Here is a 25695-nt window from a genome sequence, read left to right on the forward strand (position 1 = left end):
CACTAGAATTTACTATTATAATACAAGACTAAAGCATTCTAGACATACTGGGAAACACCAACTCAAAATCGATTTCATATAGGGCATTCAAAACATTTTAAGACTTTATTATCTGTCCTTTATACCAGTTTTCAAACTGTCTAGTGCAGTATTATTTGGGTTACTTATATTTCAGTACTTTAGTATTTTCTGGATCGTTTTATTAAGCCATTAAAAATAGATGCTGTTAGCAATATATCTGTCTCAGCTGATCTGCAAGAAGGAGCAATGTAAGTCAAAATATTTGAGTTTTTTTAACATCTCAAAATAATAAAGAGTTTTTCTTTTATAAAGAGAAATATTTTGTTCTATCCTATCATAGAAAATTAGCCATTCTTTCACCTTCCACAGAAAATAACATATTCAATGTCAACACTTATTATTCAATCAGTTCTGCCCAGACCAAAGTGAAAAGATGTCCTGAATAATTATATCAGGTATTTTCTTGTACACTGTTAATATTGAGAGGTGAGGAGACTGGAAGGTGTTAGAGCCTCTTTGCTAGCCCAAGTTTTCACCCTTCCTGCTTCATTTAGAGACTTGCTAGAAATAGTGCAGCTACACAAGTGAGATCAGAAATTACTTCTTAATATTTTTCATTGCTGACAACAGAATAATGCCATAACAGAATAATGCCATGATATGGCAGACTAATGCAGAATGATACCTCTTGTTGGGGGGAAGTGTGTGCATTTTGGACCCTTAGTGCTACTTTGATCTCTCTAATGCTGTTTTTTGGTCCATATTCTTAAACAAGGCATTCATTATAATTTTAAATAATTTCAGTGATACAGCATCTAGCTTTCGTATCATATTGTTTCTATCAGATGTAAATGTGGTAAGGAATGGCATACCTAACTCAAAACACTAATTCTTTCAACTGCTCTATTACTAATTTCCACCCCTAGTTTGTTGGTGTATTTGCTGGAGAAAAGAAAACATTATGAACACAGACAGCAAAGTCTTGTATTAAACGGTGAAGTGTCTCCTTATCTTTCACTAAACTTAAAATGACTGATCTTTGTGTGACTATACCCGAACCTTTTATTTTTTCTCACTCTGGGCTATGTGATTTATTTTTCTAACCTCCATCCAGTTCTCCAACTGCTCTAGACACTGAACTCCCACTGCAATCAATCAAAAAGTCTACCTACACATTCGATTGCTTTTTCCAACTCTATAAGCTTTTTCTACCAGTTCTCTAAAGACAGATATTCTGTGGATGAATGGACTTTAAAGTTAGGAATTTGATTCTGATCGAACTCCTTGAGTACCGACAGTATGTGCCCCACTTCTCTTTTTGCATCTTGCTTCTTTACTGAAAGCAAAAAAACAAATTTACAATTATCAAATCAGAAACAAGTGATTAACTGTGCCTTTTTTGTTAACTATGGCCACTTACCACATAAAAACTGAAAATATTCTCTCTTTAAGCAAGAAAACTATGATAAGCTTGACTAAGTTTGGCTTTAAAACCTCTCTGGTAGATTCCAAAATGCTTAGTGTCTTGATTTTATTATTTGTTTACATCTTAAAGAACAGCTTTACAAATATGGTGTGATGTTTTTAAACATGTCTGCTACAATGTTAAACTAATCTCTGTATTAAAGACGTGTATTGTATTTAATTATGCAATACTGGACCACTTCAATCTCAAATACTAAGAGAAATCAATTCTTCACTGAAAGAGGAATTCTGAAAATACACTTCTTGTTTGTCTGGGGAAAGTTCTTGTTTCCACAAATCCAAATCAGCAAGTTATTCAGCTTATTATAAGAACAAGAACGCTTTCTTAGTCTTAACAGAACTTTCTTCATGTGAAGGAATTTATTTTATTTTCTGTGATGGTTCTGCAATCATCAGCATTATTTGGACACAACATCTGAAGCACTTGCCACTTAATGGAAACTGCAGAGTTTTACAACTGATTCGCTCTGCAATTTCTGAAACCAAACCAAGCCAATCAACCAAAGGAAATCTCTTTCATGAATCTGTTATTGACATATAAAGCAGACAGGAAAAGGTATTTTGTTAGCTCTGGAGACACAGTTTAAGGAGGTTTTAAAAGATTAGGAAGTCTAATGACAGGTGCACAGTGTTCCTTAAAATGAGACGGGAAGTGAGTACGAGACAGAATTTTATGGCATCATCCTTCTGTAAAACTAAATGAACAAACTGTTCTCTCTTAATAATGACTATACACTAACATTTACAACCAAGTATTGTGCCTTTACTTGACCTTTAACACACTGTACTGCATTAATTGCCTTAACTATTCAATTAATGACAGCTAAGTCCTGGGTTGCTTCCATATTCCTTCTGTCTGAGATTATTTTTTAAAATATTTTCCTGAAATATTAAACTCTGCAGTGGTTTTGTATTCATCAAAACTTTGAAGTTCAAGCAAGCCAACATGTGAATTGATTTCAAAGCTTAACATTCTCACCTCGCAATTTTTCAGCTAATCTTTCTAGCAAAACCTACCTCAGAGAATACCAGTGACCATGGCACTCTCCTTTTCCACATCATTTCCAACACCATTTGTTATTACATTTCAACTGTTTTTCAAGGAGAGCCTATTTCAAAGCCACAGTGAAAAAGATATCTTCTTATTTAGAGCTGGAGTCCATTTATCAGTATTTTCTGTCTTTGCACCTGAAATATGAACTAGTAACTATATGAAAGTAACTGAGTACCTAAAGAGATTATCTGGACACCTCTGAGAATCAAAGCCCAGTTTGACTGAAAGTTTTCTATTTCTGAAATTCTCAAACCCACAGAGATTGAATCCTTCAGGATCCTATGTCCTGGCTCTTCCAATGATGAAGTCTGACTGAGATATAAAATAAAATGGGCCTAATAAAAAGAGTAAATATGGAAGAGACACTAATCAAACTCTAGTATTGAGCATTTGATGCTGAATTTCCAAGAGTACTTACAATTCCCACTGCTTTCCCATTACTTACCTTTTAATATAGTTTTTAATCACAATTTCTTTGATTCTGCAGATACGCAAAATCTTAAAGATCACAATACTATAACTTTTGAGCTAGCATTTGAACAAGCAATGGTACAAGCACAAAGACATAAACATACCAGTGTGGAGAGTATAAGCATACTTCTCTTAAAGAGGGAGAGGATTTTGCTTCCTGAATGTAGATTTACTTTACAGTAACAGTCAATAACAAAAGTTAGAAGCAAATAGTTAAAAGTCAGTATATTTTTACCCATGACTCCAGGTTTATGATTATGCAGAGTTAATCACAAAGTTTGGAGGGAGAACTAGAGAGAAATATCTCAAGTGTTATGGAATAAAATGATTAATAGAAAAGCAATTTGCCAGGTGTGACAATTAATAAAAAAGCAGCAAAACATAAAGCATATGCCCATTGCTATGACACCCTTCATTATGCTACCAGTATGACCCATCACAATACACTAAGTACAGCAGCAAGGTATTTAATTCGCCTCCTACAACAAAGAGAATAAAGCAGTGTTCTTGGGAGTTCTCTTGTCATTTTTTAGTTTGGGGTTTTTTTCCCAATTTCTTCACATATGCTGTGTAATCTATTAAACTATAAACTTGAGTTTATAAATGAACCCATCAATTACTTTTAACTCCACTCTTTTAGGATTTATCTCAGTGATTGTTTCCCTGCATTGAAAATTCGCTTCAGAGGCTACTGAAGCACATCAGTGCAGTGTTTAAAAGCAGTCTAAGGAGACTGGTGGGAACAGTGGCAGTCTCCCACATACTCAGCCTATTATAGGATCAAGAACAAAGTTAGTGTGAACTCTGTTCACTGTTGTCCACCTAGATATTCTAGATATTTCATCGAAAGTCTGGATGAACACTTCAAAATAGGGTAATAAATTATTAGGGTAATAAATTTAAGGCTTTGAAGAAGAAGATATGTTTAAACATATTAAACAAAAAATATACATAAAATGTATCTAATTCTCTTTATTTCAGTTCAAAATTCTACGCTTAACTAAAAGCTTTTATCCTTTCATCATCCTTTGCTAGATCATCTAATTTTAGGCTTCATCCAGAACTGTTTAAACTCAAAAGAAATTCTCTCATGGTTTGCAGTTGGATTTGGATCACACCCTATAGACTCAAACATGAAAAACTGTAACTGACAAAAACAGAACCTGATAGGGTGATCTGGCTGCTGGTCATGTACAGTTTCTGTCATAGAAACAAATAACCTACCTTACTATCTTCACACACTAAGTTCAACAGAAATATAGAAGTTGCTTAAAATACCTGAAGCGTGGCAAGATTTCATACAGAAAGCATACTACCTGTCAGTGACTATAATATCTGATCAGAAAACAGCAGGCAACAGAGTAGAAAAAGTTCTTCTTACTAAGAAACCTCACAGTTTGAGTTTTGAATTATTATTCAATGTGGTCCCTACCAGGCATACACAAGAAAGAGAAAATCTGCACAAACAAGAAGTAATTTGAAAAATTGTTCCAACAACATTGCCCTATGTCCCTCTAATATCTGAATGCAGCAAGTAATAAAAACTGTAAGATAATGAACCAAACCACAGCACTTTTCCAGAGTGAAAGAAAAACATAAATACAAGGCCTCACCTGGGAGGTAGAAGTAGAAAAAGAAAAGGCGAGAAGTGGTCTAAAAACATAGAATTAACTTGTTTGGTGAGTCTTGTCTGTAATGCAGAGTCACAATCGAACAACTACAGCTACTGAAAATAAGGTAAGGCATAGCATAATGACACTTTCCATGCTAAATGATGATATAATTGTACTCCACGTGAGCGTGGATGAGAAAAAAGCGGACAAAGACTAGTGAAAAAACAGTGAGGGCTGTATCTGACTCTTCCTTTCTCCTAATAGTGTCTCCTTCTAATATGATATACTATATCCTGAGAGCAAGGATACTGTGAAACATCCATCAGGCCATGGTACAGACAGGAATTAGGAAAAGGCATATTAATACTATGCTGTATAGGTTGGAACCCGCTTTACAGACCTGCTTAAACACAGCTCAGCCTACTTAACAAGTTGGTAAGTATTCCTTGCCATACCACAGTGAGACTTTTTTAGTGGTCATATTTCACTCATGCAAGTAAGAAAAGAATGAGTCGTGAGTCATTTCATAACAACTCTGCAGAAATTAGTTCAACACTATGGCTGTGGGACAACTTAGCTGGACTGTCAGAGCACAGAGGAACAAGGAGAGAGAGTCCAAAAATCATCAGTAAGAAGCAGAGTAAAAAGGATAGCGCTTGTGTAAACAGGAAGTAAAGGAAGTCTTGCATTTCACCCTGACCATAGTGTCTAATTGCTATGGATAAGAAAAATTAAACAATTCCTTTCACGCTACCTATGTGCATAATCAAGTAGCTGTTGTACTCCGCATGCCCTCTTATTGACCTAAATCCACCTTGCTACAGTCCTGTGACTGCATTATTTCTTCCACACTAGCCACTGACTAAGCCCAGAACTATGGTAGACTCCTGTAGCAGAATTTTAGGCAGCTCATCTGAGTTTGGTCAGGAGTTCATCAATAAAACTTAGTGACTTTGTGCTTGCTTTCTTCTAGAGGTTTTTATCAAAGACTTTCAGCTAGTAGCTCAATTCAGAAACAGTCAATATAGGGAGCTCCTTAGGGAAAGTATTCCTTTTTTTTTTCTAATTACTTGAGTAGACCCTAGTGCGAAGTCTAGTCTGCAAAACAGATGTTGGCCAAGAGTTAAAGAATTATTGTATCTACTTCCTTAAGAGACAGGCTATTCCAGATCTCCTAGTACTTATGAAATCTATTAAATCTATTTTAGTAGCTGTGTGGCTGGCACTAGCATCAATCATTGCAAGTTTTTCAGCAAAAGTTGCTGAGCAGTCAGTGTGTGCAAACCAACAGGGAAGTCTTCAGTATGGTTCAGGATAGCTTCAGTATAGCTCTCCCTTAGCACGCATGGAAAAGTTGAGACCTTTTAATACCTGCAGGTATTAAAATATTCATATTCATACCTAATATGAACCTAATACCTGGTCAGCTGATCCAGACATTAATTTGATGTAGCAAAGAAGTAACCTCCTGAAAATAAGTAGCATATGAAAAACTAGATGGAAAATCTTATTTCAAAAAAAAGGGAAAATTAAGAAATCTCCTTCAAAAATATTCTGCAAAGTAACAGTAAATAAGTGTAAAACCTTTTCATTGTCATCACTTTCAAAACCTTTAGAAAACCTTTTTTAAATATTAAAGGAAATTCAAAACAATTACTTAAAAATTTGTTTTGAATTTGCAAAGCAAAATTTTTTTCTCCATCATTAAAACACTTAATCTAGCATTTTTATCCTGTCACTTTTCTTTAAAATTGATATACTTTTCAGTTTAAACAAAAACAATATGTTTGGGGAAGAAAAATCAATCTTATTTAATAACAACTGAATTCCTCATCCAAGCTTTCCAGGAACTCCAATATTTTCTTTCCTCTTTTTATTGTGCAGCAAACTCTGAAATGAGACAGAGTGCTGGAGATCCATCTGTAGTCTAAAAAGCTTTTGGGTGTGCAAGACAGCTCTTCTGTGGCTGTCATGACTGCAGGTTTTTCTCAGTGAAGGCAGTTCCCATCCCCTCTTGTAGTCAGACTCAAGACTATTCACCCAGAACAGCCAAAACAGGCTCTGACAGCTTACTGGACTAACAGCAATTACAGCATTTTGTAGTGTGTGGTAATTGAGTCATTATGATCAGGCTGCAACAATCACAAGAAGGAAAAAATTCTTATAATAGCTCAGATGGTAACTGCTTGCATATTTTCTTCAGTTTGTATCAGTTATGAAAACAGAAGAGCACTTGATGATTAGGTGGAATGCCTTCTTTCCAACAGAACCATTCAGGTACCACTTGTATCTATGCAATGCCATAGAAACAAAAAGTTGATGTCATCCTGATCTAAATGGCTACGAAAGTGTGACCACATCTTCCAGTACTGAATCACACGCTGCACTACAGAGAACTAATGGTGTCAGTCTCAACACTTTTTTTGGCTCATCTGGTAAGTTTGCTTCATCCTGAACTCTAAACTTAAATATAATTAAGTGTCAGCAGCAACTTTAAGCAGTTTTTGGTTATGGAAATGGCAAAGGGTTGTTTGTAAGTAATCAGGCAACTCCTAGATTCATCTGTCAGCTGTGACTCCCAGACATTTGCCAGAAGAGTCTTCATTCATTTATGACGAGGCAAACAATTGCACCTTTTCTTTCAAAGCCAATTTTGTTATTGTCTGCAAATGCAAATCTTGCTATTTTATTTACAGGTAACCAAACCTTCCTGTTCTGAGAAAGCAGTTACTTTACAGGAAGTAACAGTATCAGAAGTTTCTTGGCATTTAGACTTACTAAAAAACCAAAACCAGCACAACAGTTTCGAATGGAAAGGTCTGAAAACATCTGTGTCTGAGCCAGATGATCTCTGAACTGCCCATCAATAAGAAAAAATCTATTTATGTGAGCATATCTGAGTTGATATGAGGATATGCAGAAGTGCTCTGTCCTTCTAGGGAGAGGTAGGACCATTAGTCCCATGGTTACCAGATCTGCACTGTGCAGAATAGCAGGTTTGTTCCCTCATTTGTGAGAAAGAATTTATAGAATATATGGTGTATTGCTGACTATCTTGGTTCCTTCTTCATCTTAGTTTATTTCTGTCTCTTCTCCATTTCAGAAGAAAGCAGAAATTAATGCTTTCTTTTTCCAGTGATGGTTCTTTTTATTCTTCTTCACAGTCTCAGGGAGCATTATATGAAAACCAGACATTTGACACCTTTCTCAAGGTGGTAAAACTGTGGTCTGGCTATTTGTTGCAACTGAAAAGGTTCTTCTGCTTATGTTTACAGTTGTGAGGAGCTACCACTCAAGTGAGTTGCTTCAAGCTTTCATTACATTTTAGTAAAGTAATAGCTCAGTCTTTTCCACTGCTTGTCAACATGATCAAACATATCCTAATATTTTCAAGCCCATTTCTGCCAGATGCAGTCTTAGTCTAGAGCACTGGGAGAGGAGTGTAATTACAAGTCACACATCCTGAAGGTATGCTAATAATGTTAACACTTGTAAAGGTTGCCAGTAACTGGCAGTCAGGTAAAACTAGTTTACTCCAATTTTTCCCTCTGACCAGACCAGTGTCTTCGCTACCACAAAGGATCTGCGGTATAAGAAATGCTAGAATTAGTGGACACCTGGACAAATAAAAAGTGACATTTTGTCTTTTAAACTTCTTGGAGTTCTCTGCAGGGTTTAGTTGTGCCATGTGGGTTAATGTAATCCAGCTGACATGGTTCACTTGGATATCCAGAAACTTTCTGGCAAAGACTCTCACCATAAGCTTTAAAGGAAACTAAGCACCATTGTATAAAATGGAAGGTTCTGGCACAGATAAGTAACTGATTAAGAGTTAGGGTATAGGAGCAAATATGAAGCTGCGAAAAACACAAGAAAGTCACCAGCAGAGTTCCATTGGGGTCTTTGCTGGGATCCACATTAATTAACATACCCAGAAAGTATCTGGAAAAGCAGTAGAAGAGTACAAAGTTTGCTGATGATGGAAAGCTCCTCCAGACAGTAGATACCTTGAAGGCAAAGTGCAAAGAACAGAAAAATGAATCTCATAAGACAGAGTGACTGGGCAATAAAATAACAAATAAAATTCAACATAGATAAGTGTGACAGTGCCCTGAGTGCACTAAAAGCCCTTAATTGGCTTTCAGTTCTTGCTAGACATATGCTGTAGGTGTATCTGTATCTGGCCTTTGTCTCTGGCTGCTCCTGACACGACTTCCTGGACAGACCCTGGCCCTACTTCTTCACCTCACCCTGTCTACTAAACCAGCTGAGACATGGTGAGACTGTGCCAGTCAGTGAGAACTCTGTGCTGGAGTCAGCCTGGCTTCCAGATCCTCCTCCATCACGGACAACCCAGCTCCTACTGCTCCCAGTCAGGTGACAGCTGGGTATCCCAGCCTGGGTTCAATGAAGATGTTGAGCCACAGGCTGAAAATGCATAGGTGTGGGTCTGGGGTGGGGATGGTCAGGGCAAGAGAGGGAGTAGTCAGGTACTTTTCAAGCTGGGAAAGAGATGATATAATGACATCTGACAAAGGTCTCCAAAAGGTCTTTGGGGGACAGGGAAAAGAGAGATAGGGAGTACCTGCTCACTGTTTTCACTTGGTGACCCCATGTTATAGAAGCCGGGTTCAAAGTAAGGAGAACAAGGTGATTCTTCATGCAGTGGGAAGGGGACACATGGCACTCCCTGCCTGAGGACAACTGTGGATGTGCAAGTTCAAAGGGAGAGTGGGCAACTAGTTGGCAGAAATCCATTACAGACTACTTAAAAGGCAAGCCACACCAGCCTCAGTGAGATTTGCATTCCCCAAATGGAAATAGTTGAAGACTGGGAGAATTTTGAGGTGAAGCATCATGTACACAGGCCTTGTTTTAACTCTTCTGTTCCAGGTGCCCATCTATAAACACTGGGCTGCTTTGACCCCTGGCTTCAACCAGTAACAGACTTACTTCTGTTCCAAGGGCAGATGGGCATCAGGACCTTGTCCACAGTTACAGGAAAATTAAATTATTTGATGACCTGTAATCTGAAAACTGCCACAGTTATTAAACATGTCGTAATTTCTGGAAGACTCATTTGTCTTACCACTGGCTACATGTCTGGAGGGTAAGAAAAATACCCTTAGCTCTAAAGGAAATCCTTTTTCAAATCTGATGTCTTAAGGATTACAATCCTTGTTCTTTTTGAGGATGTTGGCACCAAAGGCGCTAAGGAAACCGGGGGATGGTTGGCACTGCATGCCAGTTCCAGTCTTTCATCTAGCAGAATATCTTCACATCAAAGATATCCTACCCTTTACTGAATATATTTATTTATTTACTTATTTGTTGCTGAAGAATTAGGAATCTTTCCACAGAGCTCTGGGCACCCTGCCATTACTTCAGATACACAAAGATTTTATGTGTTTCAGAGAACCCCACTTCCTACCAAAATGCCACCTTCATTCAAACCTCAGTCCACGCAGGACCTACTCATCCAAATTCCAACACTCCCCAAGTGCTCCTCCAGAAACTAACACTGCAGAAGTGAAAGACCGAACATATTTTCTCTAGATAGATATTTTCTTGTCACTGTTTTGCTAAGTGTAACATTGAATCCTCTATTCCAAACACCAACATTTTGTTTTCTTTTTCCAACAGCATGATACAAATCAATCATCAATAAACTAATAATTACAGTGCCTTAAAACAAACAAACACACAAAAAAGCAAACAAGCAAGCAAAAAAAATCCCCAAAACCCAAAAAACACACCAAACCAAACCACACCCATGCACAGTATCACCCTAGAGAGAATACTGGAGAAGATGGAGAAACAATATTTTTCAAATGCACAACCAGAAATACCCATGGAATAAAAAATCAAAGGGAATTTTTTTTTTCAAGTGGTAGGAGCATGTGGGAAGTACATGGAATACCTCTCTGTTCATTTTTTTTCTTTTTCATTATAAAAGACTATGTACTGGTGTTACTTAGGTCATGCAGGACCAGGTTGCTGTTGATCTAACTGCTGGATCACTCAAAGGATGCAATAGATAATAAAAATAAAAAGAAAGGTCTTTGAAGCAAATTGCTTCACAGGGAAGTAGTTTGATTACTCCAATCACTGTCAATTTCAGCCTTCTTAAACTGTCTCAAAAATATAGTGGAGAACATCTCAATTAAGTGAATATGAGCGATACAAGAAAAATCAGTAAATTATATTTTGTTAACAAGACTTTCTGCTCTGCATATGGGATACATTAAAATTCTAACTCAGCACCTCGAAGAGTAATTATATTTTTATCTACATATACACAGCCATCTCAACAATATAAACTCCTCCCAGAAACATTCAGACACCACTAGGATTGTACAATCAAGGACTACTGAAGTTAGGAAATGCCACAGTTAACCTTCCTCTGGCCTTTGTGCATAGATAATTGAAAAAAAAACCTCAATTACATAATCACATACTCATTTTGGATCTCATTTAGTTCACAGGAAGGACAAAACACATGAAATAAGCAACTTTGCAGTATCCTGCTTTACCTCAATTCTTCAAAGTGTTACCCTCAGCCTTGAAGCAATTCCAGACCTCTCCTAAGACATAAACACTGATTTCCTCACGAGCTTTTCTCTGGTGTTCATTAGTATAACATTTGAACATTTCTTCAACAGTTATTTTAATTAAAAACTTACAATATTACTGTGAGGGAAGAAGTATTCTTAAATTCATTTTACAGAAGTGTAGCTGGGGAATATCAAGATCAGAAGAATCTTCTGATGTTAGGTATCTCATTTCAGACACACAGGACCTAACTTACTTATGATTTCCAGCATTATACAGAGGTTAATATAGTCAAATACACTTCCTCTTCACTTCAGTTGCAATTACAGATGCAAATCATTCTATAGGTTTAAATTAGACACAGAAAATGAGACTCATTGAAGACAGCCACGAAATTCATTTGCTTAGCCACCCCTAGCAGAAAAGAGCCAGAGTTTTCTAACATAGCCTTCAGCCACCTTAGCAATGAGCTTTTCTTGCAATCCAGTACCTCATTTAGTGTACAATTTTACCTCTGGCCACAGTTTAAGCAAAGACCTTAAAACTTGTTTTCAGCCTCATACCACGTCTGCTCTGTCCAAAGCTGGAGGCCAATGACAAAAAGTAGGTGGCTTTGTAATAAAACCTGCATCATCACCGTGGATGTGAAAATGGAAAAATCCATAGGCAACCTGAATTCTTCCATTCTGTTATTTCCAAATTACTGAATTGACAGCTTTCTAGCCTTAATGCTTTCTTTAAATTATTTTCTTAGTAAAGTTTTCTTCTGTTATTTAAAATAAGTAAAATTTGAAAACCACCCTTGTGCGACAGTCAAAGGAAACCTACCCCGCTCATCTACCACACAGGTATCTGACATTTCAACTGAATTAGCAAGTGCCGATTCTAGATTATCGTTCTCTATTGCACTAGCTGAATCCCAAGCTTTTCCTCACCTCCACATAAGACAGGAAATGATGAGAAAGTAAAAATATATAAATGTCTTACTCTCTGTCAGAATTGGTGTGATTGAAGGGTTGTGTTACTTTAAAGCAGTAACAGACAAGTAAGAGACATTTAAAAGCATGTGACATTTCAGAAATAAACATACTGTGTCATAATTAGAAAAGACAGATTACAGGGATATGGTGATATTTGTATATAATTGGGAGCCTAGATATTTACTCAAACCTCTCTTATTGCTGCTGATAAAAAGATGCTAACAATTAAAACCATTATTCATTCAAGTCTCATAGAGATATATTTTTCCATGATCGAAGCAGCCTTTACTCAAGAACAATTTACTTAAAGGGTGGACAAAGGCTCTGTGCTATTGAGCTGGATTTATAAATCTGTCAGCGCACACAGGCAGTACAGGAGATCCACCTGCACAATTCAAATAAACACAATAACATATCAAAGTTTAAGTTGCTTTTTAAACATATTACTATTTAACACTTATATTATTATGATATTATTACTTCAAGGGGACAACCCTCTTGGAGTAGCTTTAAAAATATAACAGGCAAATGGTTAACCTTAATGAAAACTTTGTATGTGTAATACATACCATAACCCCAAGAAACGTCCCTAAGGGAACATATTCACTAGATCATTGTTTAGACTGGGCATATTGGTCTTCAGTGTTTTTCATAATTGTTGACAAATTGGTAAGCATAGACCAACACTGATATCTAATGGTGCAGAATGTCTCCTTGCATTTGAAGTAACTTGCTCTTGAATGTATAGACTACCTCAGCCATACAAAGTCTACCTGCATAGCATTTGACTATCATGATATTCGTTACCACTGGTACTTGTATACATACCTCTAAGTCTACAGTCTGAGGCTGTAATTATTATGAGGAATGATATAAAAGGAGTAATGGGGACTGTTGATGAGAACTGTTGTGAGGGCCAGTATAAAATACTGAACCACAAATATGAAGACAATTAAATTATGACAAACTGCAAAGAACAAACTGCAAGCACCAGAGAAGAGCTTCTCTGCACGAAACAAAAAGTTTCACCAACTGCTATTAAGTAATTTATTTTTGTGACTCACAGCATTCATGTTTTCATGACCAGATTCTAGTTTAAGACCTTCCTTTGTTTTTATAATATGTAACATTACTTTCCATTCTGCTGTCATTGTATCATTTCTGATATTGAATTCTGTAAAGGAAAACTAATAGAAACCTAATGTGAAATACTACAAATTGCTAAGAGACTAGATTTTTTTTAAGTTTGGCTTGATCCCTGCTAATAGAAGATGTTTCTACAGATTTCCACATATTTCAAGTGAATAAACACAGTAGCTGATTAAGATAAGAAGCATTGGAGACCTCACCCTAAAGATTAAAACTCTGGCCAGGCTGAGCTGTCTTCTCATTAGAAACAGAAACTACAGTAAAATATGAGGAAAGCTCAAAAACTCATGCCACTATAATCAAAAGCAATCCACTTCAAGGGGAAAAAGAAAGCTTTCCTCTGCATGTTAGGATTAAAAAGCAGTCAGATTATGGATGGATGGGTAGGTAGAAACAAGAATGGATGTCTGGATTCTTACGATACTTTAAATGACTCTGCCAGTTACTGAACAATCCCCAACCAGATGCAGTAAACATAACTGAAAAAGAGGATGATACGTCAAAAATGCTGGCTTCTCCTTGGCTTAGTTTTTGAGTGCTGAGAATGTTATTTCCCACCAAATCTCAGAATCAGAGGTTCTCTGACTCCTGCAAATGTTACTGTGTCCTGCACAAAGCATGAAAAGTGCTGGAAGAAAAATTCAGTAATATTCCTTTCGGAAGAGATTGTGCATCTGAGTTTTTTGCTGGAGCTCAAGTCAGTTCTTAAGTACCAAGAAGGGATTCACGACATGGGGATTACACAGACAAAAAGCAGAATACAAAAACCTCTTCCATGTCACTGGGTGAGATCACAGTAATCTACAGACAAAACCCACAAGTTACAGCATATAATCACTGGCAAGTGTACATAGCAACTCTTTTTAGAGTTCTTTAAGCCTTTTTCCTTTCTGAACAGTGAACAGCAATGATGCAGCACCACACAAGTTAAATCTTTAAAGGCATGGGGCACAACTTTGGCTTCCTCTGACATAGGAACATTGTTTGGCTAAGACACGAACTACCAAGTAGTTTCTATTTGGACATCTGGGGAGGGATTTTCCAAAGAGCTCCACGGTGATGTACCTCTGCACTTATTCAAAGATAGTAAAACCTGCATTGACTTTGGTGAGACCCAGTAAAATTAATGATACGTAATCCAGTTAAAATGGAAAAACGACCAGACCATACACAGCTGAACATTCACTGAAGAGTTTTTTTATATCTTATTCCAGAAGTTGTGCAAAAGTATTTCAAGGTTAAAGCATATTTGTGTCAATTTCACCACTCTTAAGCACAAAAAAGCAAATTGCATGATTGTTGTGAGATTATTTCATTATTTTTTCAATCATACTATTACTAAGTTTTTTTCCTTTTTTGGAAAAAAAATCTCTATTTAAGAAAATTCGTTCTTTTAAGAAAACACTTAAAAGAAAATTTTAAAATGAACATAATTTTCTCCTTCAAATTCAGAGTATTTATTACATCAGAAAACCGATTAAGATGATAAAGCAAGATAAATGTTTTGAAAACAACAGCTTTAAAAACTGGACTCTTCTCAGCTACATATCTGATACATTCCATTGCTATGATGTGCTATTCAGAAAAGTTTTATGCAGCCAAGCATTTTTTTTCCAAATAGAACAACTTCAGATACTTTCGTTGAAGGTAACAGTCAAAACAGTCAGTAACTACAGGAGTTGCCTGAAAAAGGATACTTCTATCACACACATCAACATTGCTGAAAATGAGAGGAAGAAAACCATCTAAACCAAAAGACAACCGACTATGCCAGATATTATTTGCAGGTAACTTCTAAGTTACCAGTGTTTGGCAAGAGATTTAAAAATTGCTCATTTGATACTACCCACACGTGAAAAATGTGAACATTTTATTAGAAGAAAGGACTGTATACATAGAGAGATGTTTGCCTTTTTAATCCTCAGTACTATCTTATGATTGCCATGGGCCACCAGAAGAAGAAATTTATTATTCTACCAATGCGACGTCTTTCTTTTTGACTTCCATCAAGACCCTTCCAAGAATGCAGAAGGGTTAAAAGCAATTCACTTGTAAAACAGTGAAATAATCACTTAACAGAAAAGCAATTCCTCATATGCAGAGACAGACAGAGGAAAGCCCTGACAGGTAGCATTTCTGATATACATGCCTTTGCCAGTTCCAATGGCAATATCTTAACAGAAGCACACCCAATCCAAAACAAGATCAAAATACTAGACATCATGGAAACAGTATACTCCCAAAATCTGACAGGTCAAAGAAAAAATCCTGTGCTTTATGAACTACTTACATAATAAACTGTAACCAGAGCAGCTGGCACACACAGCATATTTGAGGTACCGGGCTTACCCATGTGAGCGAGGGGGTTCATTATTTTTATTGTTACATTTCCTTTAAATATCTTTATCAGTCAAACAATTTTTGTTTTCTAAAAGCCCCACAACCTGTAACTCACTGTACGAATGATGTCTTTGTTCAACACCAACATTTGCCCTCTTGTGTGTATATTAAATACATACTCGAAAAATAATGGTTCTCTAAACCAAAGTTAAAATCCAACATGAGTTGAACACCATTTGGGTGATTTGTTGTTCGAAACATTGGATAGGTGGGCACCCACACTCAGCACAAAATCTCTCAGTTATTTTAGATTTCATTACAAAAGACATATTACTGGTGTTCCTTTGTGTATTTCTAACAACTCATCAGTCAAGATGATTTCAAGATTCTCTGTATGCTCTCAGTTTCTGTAAAGTGAAGTATAATATATGACTAACATACTTTGGAAGTGGAAGATATTTAGATGAATCAGAAGAAAAAAACCACTAAAATATTGAAAATTTAAACCTGCTTAGAGACCTTTCCTGTAAATTGAAGACGATGAGAAAAAACAGTTGTCCTCACAACACAAGAACAAATGTCACAGAGGACTGGGTCACTTGTACAAATGCCTCTGTGATAACTTCAACCATGAGGTCTTTTTCTCCACCTAAATAGCAAGTTCTGATTAAAAAATGCCTTCAGCTTCATAGTATGGATTTCTCACTGAACAGCTCTTAATTAAAAGAGCTGTGAGAAGCCAGAGCATGCATCTGAACAAAACAAACTCTGTTCAAGATAGGGAGTCGCAGCTTTCTGGCTGACACCCATTAAGAAGCATATTCATGAGGGAAAAAGCTGGAATTGGGGAAAACTCTGATTGCTTTGTATCCTTTCAAAAATTAGGTTAGCTGTGTGACAATCTTTTCATGGATTTACCCTATGTTCTGCAAGAGCTAACTCTTGCAGATATTTAGCCCCGGAAAAAAAAGCAGCTGTTTTACAATGTACTGGGAGACAGTTGGACTACTTTGGGGATATCCAGAAGAAAAACGGTTTCAAGAATAGGAACTAACTTTTTGTCACTCTTTAATTGAGTAAAATATTTTCCAACACATGTTTTTTCAGTCTACAAGAACTTTCAAAAAATAAGTTCTCTGAAAATATGCCATGCTGACATTTCTACACAATATTAAATATCTTGCATCTTAATAGATATTGCTGCAGTTTTAGAGCATTACTCAATCTGAGTTACCACCGTGGTGGCCTCGATTGTCAAATTTGACTATTTGCAACACTGGAATTTGAACAAACCAGTAAATAACTGAAAGATGTTCAGAAATTGCTGAAAAGGAAATTCACAAAATGGGAATTGGTAAACATGTTTGGGGACTGAAATCTTGAGGACAATTAGCAAAATAGTTTCCAACCAACAAATTGAAAACAGTTAGCATACTGTTCATGTGGCTGTAGTCCCAGACAGTAGGGTAAAAAACTCAAAAAAACCCCTACAACATGGAAGATTAAAACTACAACATGAAAGATGATAATAATGGAGCACAAGTTCATAGTGGTACCAAAAAATTGTGACTGGAATTGTGTTTAGGGCGGAAATTGGCTTGATCTTTCAAGAGAAGGCAAACAAAATTAACTACTGGAGGCCAGACTACATAAGCAGTCCTCTAACTATGAATTATACACTTAATTTTCCTGTACTGCAGCAAGAGTTAGAGCTTAGTCTGTCATTTACAGGAACTGAGCAGACCAAGAAGCACTGAACCCAGACAAAAGAAGAGGTGTTTCTGGAAGTCCTCCCTTCCCTTGATATGGGAATTTATATTTTGGTTCAATGTATCACTGTAAGGGATGTACTTCTTTGATGCAACTTACCATTATTACACTATTATTTTCATTAGCTCTGTAGAAAATGTTTACAGTATATAGCTAAAATACTTTATTTTTCTCTCATAGGAGAGATACTTTTCCCTTCCATGAGGAGAAGAAAAAATCTGGAAACAGTACAGGTAAGTTATTTAATCAGAGGTAATTCATACACAATCTGAACAAGGAATGTACTTTTCTAGGTGAGTTTTCTTATATCATAGTATCTTACTAAATTGTAGCTACAAGTCCATGATTTTTTTCCATATTCTTGAAAAATAAAAGTCATACATACTTTTCTTCGTTTTAGTATTGTATATCTATCTCAGACATTTCTGTGCTGTGGTTTTATAAAAATGCAAATTTTAACATTTTATTATCAGGAAGTGATAACTGAGGCCTTGATTTAGTTAGTTGCATGTTACACCTTGTGTAAATCACTTAAGCAATCTCATTAAGTAACCAAATCCTATATTCTAGCAAAACAATCATTGACATAGCAATAGGCATCTCAAATCTGCAAGATCAGCTCTTCTGATTGAGAAATGCTGACTTTACAGTGGTAATCACTCACTTCTAAAAGGTCCACTGGGATATTAAATCAACCATTTTAATTACTCAGTATTAATTGTGATGCATACTGAAATGTACATCACACGATTGCTAGACCTGTATGTAGGGAACTTTTATCTGGAAAGCTTCTATTCCTAATCAACACCTTCACTTCATGATGCAACACTTGTCCCATAACTAATAACATGCTAGAAAAAAGTGACATTCTCAAAGACTTCAGTCTTTTAGTAAGAGAGAAACACATTTTGCTCTAAAATGTTCATTCACATTATTGAGAGGAACTGACAAATAGCATAAAGAATTATTTTTTTTTAAAAATAATAACCTTTATCAAGGGCAGCCTTTTGTAAAGCACAGTCACAAGTTATCTTGGGGCTATTGTTGGATATACCACTCGGGTAGGTACTTTTATTATCTTTTGTCATAGACAAACATCCAAATTGTTGCTGGCTATGTTTTTAATTTCTAACAGTGAACAGAAAAAAATGAGTCAAAAATAATTTATAAATGGATTCTGAAATCCTATAGGTCATAAAGACTGGACCTTCAGTGCCAGATTGTTCTTTCTTTAAAGGTATACTCTTTATGGAAAGGTAAATTATTTAGCCTGTGTTCTAATAAAGGAATGCAGAGACCTTGTAAGATGAGGTCCCAGTCAGCCTTGAAATTCTGTGATGTTTGAGCGTATTCCACGTGGGTTTAGCTATCAGTGCATATCAGAGGAGGGGGAAAAATCACCGTGTTTTTAAGGCAATATTGTTATGGTTACTGCAAGGAGGTCCAAACTCTTTAGGGAAAAGAATTATCAACACCATAAAAAATAATAGCTGAAAAAAGTAAACAGAGGTAATGAGAGGCAGGTTCCTGTGACATTCATTCCAACAGTAATTTACTTTTACATTAACAAATTGTCAACTAGGGGAAATACAAGAAAGCCAACTAGCAATTTTTTCTCTGTAAGGTTTGTATGAACAGAAATTCTAAACACATGCCTCAAGCCAGGAAAAAGGGAGATATTAAACAGAACATGAAGAGGATTGCTTTTCATATGTTTTGCTTAAGCTAAATTAAAATATAAAAGAAGACTGACAGAGAAAAGAAAAAGAATAAAAATACTTGAGAACTATCATTAAATACACAGATTCCTTCTGACTAATCTCCCAATTACTTATGATGTATGTATGCCTGTGTAAGGAAAGAGACTACCAGACTGAACATTTTTTCAAACTTTTTATGTTTCCTGAGTTTTTCCATAGCTTTCAGAAACATGAATTTCCATACTTGAGTCAGGGATGGCACTCTCAGTCACATTTACCCTACTCAGCTGTTGCTTTACTTATGCACACCTGTTCCCACCCATGGAATGCCATGAAAGAAGCTTCACAAAGCACCAGTAATAATGTTATAAAATCACTCCTTGCTGTACGCGAGGATTGCGCCGACTGACAGGGTTAATGCCTTGGCACTTCGGTTCTTGCTGTGCACATGGTAAGAAAGAGGAAGATAAGGGAATGTGCTGACAACCATTTCATCATTTGCTCAGTGATAGGATCTTTGGCCCCTGTCTGGGGTACACAGCTTGAGATCTGTGGTGAAAAAACACACTTCCTGACTTGGCTGTTCCAGATAAAACCCAATCCATTTTCACGGATGGCAATGTCACTAACTCTTGCTGCTAGGGCTGGTGGCATGAGCAATACTTCCCACCATACTGACTTCCCATCTCTTATTAGGCTGTTGAACCCACAGGTTCAATCTGAAATACTCCCATAAACGAGGGAGGAATTTAATCCCTCCTTTATCTACATAGGCCCAATTAAGGAGCACAACAGACAGAGATGATCTGATATTGGGATCATCATCAGCCACGTGGCTGAAGGACCTGCTTTCAGATTTATTCTTTTTTCTAACCTCTCCTTCTTGATGAATTAAATATAGCACAAAATTTTGCTTTGAATCACCACTAAAATTAAAATTTCAAGGCTTGTAGTAGAACTGAAACTACTCTTTGGTGAACTTCTAGGAACTGATTAAACCCTTTTGGGAACATGGAAACGTGATTACAGACATCAGTGCATTTTACCCATAGATGACCAAAACAACAAATCCTCACCCTGGCATTAGCTACAGTCATAGTAATTCTATGATAACATCAGTATGGGGCATAAGAAATAGTATAGTAAGAATTATAAATGTCCTCATGGCTTTACTAAGATAAAAATGAGGCCACTGCAACAGGACAAACACCAACACAAATTTTAGGCAGAGCAAAACCACTGTCATATTCTGAGAAGTGCAGTTTCCAAAGGATCTCCTCATTTCCCAGATTTTTAACCAAAATAGATTCTACAGGGCAACGATTACGGAAGCACTATAGAAATAGGGAAGTTTGGAAATTATTTAATGTATTTCTCGGCCCCAAGGAAAGAGGAATGTAGATTTAAACCATTTCTGGCAGATATTACTACACATTCCCAAGGACTGAGATTCCCCAGTCTTTCTTGGCAGTCTATTCCTCTAAACCTTTTGATGAGATGTCCTCCCTTCATTTACCTTGCTGTAATTTAGGCCTATTCTTTTTTTCCCTTCCAACTGCCCAGAAAGATCAGTCTATCCCTTCCCACTGCAGCTATCTCTTTAAATAATCTCAATTTTTATGCATTCCCCCCTCTGACTACCCTAGACCAAAAAATCTTAGCTCTTTCAGTCTGCCTTCATTAGTTATGTTTTCCACAACTCTGTTCACTCTTGTTCTCTTTTGGGCCCTCTGAAACCAATGAAATGTACGTAGAAACAAAACGTTAGGAATGTCTGAACGTGATATAAAAGCAGATTTAACTAATTCTGTTTAAAACACCTCATTCTAACATCTCAGCTTCTATACAGTCCTTTCACAGGAAGATATGTAAGCTGTTTACAACGGAGGCGAGATATACACTCATCACAGGGAAACTGAGGCACAGCTAAATGACTCACATAAGGCCATCAGAGACATCTGCCCCACAGAGGAACGGAAACTCGTCAAGTTACTAACTGAGCTGTGCTGTAACTTCACCCTGTGTCACAACACATGATGGTAAGCCAGTCTGCCAAAACAGTTATGGCTGCTGAGATTTTAACTAACATGTTATATTTTTATAAATTATTTTCATTTTAATAATTTCTTTGTGTTCTTCTATTTCAACTGTCACAGTCCATCCATTGATTCCTTTGAGGTATCAGACCTATATTTTGGGACTGCGCTTTTGCTGCACCTGCTTGTCAGGACCTTACTTATCAATTTGTGGCTAAACATTGTTTCCACAGACCATCCCACTCCTGTTCTAAATTTTCTGCGGTGTAATCCTTCTCCTAACCTTTGCTTCTGAAAGCAGGCCAAGTGCTGTAGTTTTTCTCAAAGTAAACTATAAAATTATTACTTTTGCATTTTTCCATGTCACAGTGTGACTGATATCTTTATCTTAATGCATAGCCCCTTAAATAATCCATAAAACCTAGACCTGATGATCTTAATCCCTCGCTTGTATGTAACCTCCTCTAGGCAAAGCTTAATAAGCCCCAAAAGCTTTCTAAGCTTACAGCTCACTTGAGAGGCTGGATGAATGTCAGGCTTCATGGTATTTCTACTGTAACTTTAGCAAAGCTTAAACTGCCAGAGAGATTATGAATAACATATGAATCCACAGCCAAAGTGACCAATACCTTTTAAGAATATGAAATAAAAAATGCAGGAGCAGCAGTGTTTCCCACTTTGTGTGTCTTGCTCTATTAAAAAAAGCAGATGAAAATATTCCATTTTCCAACATAACCTATGCTTTTACATCAACGTGAAAAGAAATATGAATCCTGGGGGTCTACAGGCAAGCACTGCCAAGTGACAGGTTCCTGTAAAGGTAAACAGCAGGCTACCTATCATCTATTTCACTGTTGAACAGCAAACATTTGTCTATTGAATGTGGGCATTTCCAGGGTACCTTATTTATCTACTTATCATTCAGACAGATAGGGAAATATCTTTTGCATTTATTGAAAGGTTTGAAGATTTCAAATCTGTTCCTGTGGAGTCAAGAAAGGAAAAGCCCCCACAGGGATGCACTTGAGATGTAAGAGACTCAGGTTCAGGTCTTTGCTCTGATTTCCATCAGAGACCTGGTTCTGAGTTTCCTACATGCCAAGCCAGTGCCTGAGAAAAAAGCATGAACAGTTAGAGGCTGGAACACTTTGCTTTTACCAATCCAATGACACCAACCATTTTATTGCTGAAGTGGTTAGCCAGGGGCTTATATGATTTCATAAAAACACATCTTGGAGTTTGGCACAGGTCTTTTCACCCAGTTACTTGTTCAGTACCAGCACAGCTAGCGATGGCATGCTGTGGTTAGCTGAATGCACAGGTGAGCCTGTGGTTGGCTTCCTCTGTCCTCACAGCACACTGGCTTGGACCTTCTGCCTCATGGGACTTAGGCTTGCTGTGTCACCTGCACTTTCAATAACTGAACTGTTATCGAGAGGAATTAGCAAAGGCTAATAATCTTTGGGTCTTATTGTTCTAGTCATCAGATAACAGCCCACAGGACATGTAAATTAGATCAGGTTTTGCTGATTTACTTCATGCTAAGGATGGCAGCTGCACGGCCCAGGATCACCAGGACACAAAATCTGCCAGCCAATGGAGTCATAGGCGAGAGCAGATCCCAGGTATTCTTCTGGCTACACAATTTAATGAAAATGAAAAACACCTAATAAAGTGACATGAATCTGGAAACTGTTACTGCACAGCAACTGCATTGTTTTTTCTCTAGAAAAAAAAAGTGCGGGTATTAAAAATGTAAAAAAATGCACCTTTTACCTAAAGAAAAAAAAACATTATCAAAGAAGCTAAAAGCTCTTGCTATATATAAACAATCCTTTTTTCCAATGGCAAGTCTGTAAAAGCAAAAGTACTCATCCGATATGGAATCAGCTGAGCACAAGCTGCTCCAAAATTTTCATATGCTCCAGAATAAACTCCAGAGATTTTTTTCCAGTAAAGCAGCTGGAGCTCCTAAAATACTTTGCACTCTAGTGGTTAGGACAAGACATTTAGTAAATGAAACCTCTCATTCATATATTTAAAGAAAACAGTCAGAATGTATTACATTATGCTGTGCTGAAGTGTCACCACAGATCAAGATGATGTCAAGTTAAAACTGATTCTTCTTTACAGTGTATTATTATCTCAGATACATATAAATTGCTGAGGAATGTTTCTATTATATGAATCATAAAAGCATTTAAAAATAATAAGCACACTACAGTTTTTTACAACTTTGAACTAGAGTGAAGAGTTACTGAATACATAATTTACAGGCACAAACAGTACTGTGGAAAATAGAAGAGCTACATGATTACTCACAGTATTCCAAAAATTAGAAGAAATTCAAAAGAGATAGGCAAGGTAAACACAAAGGACAGCATGAAAGAATTAAAAAGAAAAAAAACCAAAGGAACAAATAGTAACAATTAATAACAAAAGTAATGAGTAACAAAACAAAGTAAGGCAAAATTATAAAAAAAACCAACAAAAAGAAAATTCAGTGGTAGCAGAACAAGGTATCAAATCACAACTAATTACTATAATGCATAACTTTCATCAAATTCTTATATTGTACATAATTCAGTCATACATAAGCATAATCCTCAGTCATCAAAACATTGGCTCCTAGACCACTTATTTATGCAAGAAGATAAATTGCTGACTTACCTGCTTGCTGCATGCATATAATATATGTGGTAAACAAAATGAGACAGTACTGCAGCTTCCATTTCCAGTGATAGCACCACATTTCACTTACATGAGACATCCTGTGGGGGGGAAAAAAAGCAAGAAAGAATTCAGGGAGTTTTCCAAGAAGACAAGAAAAAGAGGAAAACACTGTTGTTAGTCAAACAAGTAACTAGCAGTAAATAAAGTAGCACTTGAAAATTATGGATGGCCCTAGTATTGCTTAAATGGGGACACAAGTCTGCCAAAAAGGGTCAGAAATTATATTGTCTGGTTCTTAGCAGACAACAAAGTGTAAGACTGGTCAGCATTGGGCTTCTAAGCAGATATAGGTGGGTGGTATTTCAGTAAAAGAAACAAGAAGCACAGTCTGAATGAGTTAAGGTGTAGGGTTCTTTTTAAATACTTTTGCTTAATTTACCTAATTTACACATATAAACACATTTATGCTATTTAAACATATATAATTCATACATATATAAAGATGGTAGGTGATCATTTGCCTCTGCCCTTAACAAGGCTTTCCATCTCGCAGTGCTAATATTTTGACAGCTATAACATTTTCTGCTGAAAACTTTTATGAAAATCCTGAAACTTTCCTTGCCAAAATCTAGGAGCTCATCTGTGCTGCCAATGAAGTCAGGGACAGTTTTATTATTTAATAAAACAAATGCAATTATATAAAAGTCTCTATCAGTTATAGCTTGAAATTGAAGCTTCCTTTCCCTTGAAGCATACAGGATATTTAATGGCTAAACCAAAATGCTTCCTCCATAGTGAGCAGAAAAGGAAGCAAAAAAGACTTAATAAATTTGGACAGGTCTTTAACCAGGTATCCAAAATGAACGGTGTTCCACTACATTACCATCTCATCTTATTCAACAAGTTAGTGGCAAGCAAAAGGAAGCAACATATAATGAAACACAGCACACATTATTTTGACCAACTCCTTCCCCTCCTATTTGGTGATGATAACTGACTTTTGTTCAGTAAGATATTATCTACCTATACTGGGAGAAAACTTGTTTGCTCCACAGACACGGCTGTGAACCCGCCAGTGAAAGCTGGGGGCAAATATAAAACCTTTCCCAGTATCAGCTTCTGTTTCTTCCCAAAGCAGAAGCCAAACTTAATGCAGCAAAATAAACCACTATAAAGGAACAACTAATGTTTCAGATTAAAAAGTGGTAGTTCATCAAAGCACCCCCCTGGGCCAGACGCCAGTGGGCCCAAGTAAATGGCACTTCAGCAGACTACTGAAGACTGCAGTCAGTCAGACTTTCATTTAGTTCAGTGTTACACAGCACAGGTATCTGATTACAAAAGAATTTCAGTTCTTTATGGGTAGTTGTATCAAATTAAGAATCTGAAGCAGACTTATTTTTTCTGAAATACTGTAAAGTCAAACTTAACAAGTGTTGAAGACAAGCACAGAAAACACTGGGCTCTGAAATACAAGAATCTCTTTGATGAAGCCAGACACACAAAGTAACCAGATTATCAAACAATAGAATTATTGTCCTTCAACTTAATATCCAAAATCCCTATTAAAATTTCAGACAAGAGAATGCAGAGGTTTTGAAACCATTACTGTTCAATGTATACAATTCATAAATCCACAGTACTTTCAATATCAATTTAGAAAACACAATTTGAACAGAAGTCCTTGTAAGATACAAAACCAGTTGCACACACATGCAAGCACGTACAACATACGTATGTTTTCAAAGAGTGGGGAAATGGAAATGTTGAGGCTAGCAGCATGACATACCAGAGATACAAGAGAACACTGCTCTTCCTACAGAAGAATTCGCAGGTACTGATGAGCTACAT

The 25695-nt window shown here is 36.6% G+C and overlaps 1 protein-coding gene across 6 annotated transcripts in view; it reads right to left on the reverse strand.

The window, feature by feature from the left end:
• ADGRG6 (adhesion G protein-coupled receptor G6) overlaps positions 1-25695 on the reverse strand; it is a 105964-nt gene that overhangs the window by 75872 nt on the left and 4397 nt on the right. For all 6 annotated transcript variants that reach the window (XM_064649298.1, XM_064649297.1, XM_064649296.1 and 3 more), the window contains exon 2: positions 23842-23942. In XM_064649298.1, the coding sequence (XP_064505368.1) occupies positions 23842-23942 (101 nt within the window). The remainder of the gene's footprint in view (positions 1-23841; positions 23943-25695) is intronic.

This window comes from Pseudopipra pipra, chromosome 3 (assembly GCF_036250125.1).
Source record: "Pseudopipra pipra isolate bDixPip1 chromosome 3, bDixPip1.hap1, whole genome shotgun sequence".
NCBI classification, from domain to species: Eukaryota; Metazoa; Chordata; class Aves; order Passeriformes; family Pipridae; genus Pseudopipra; species Pseudopipra pipra.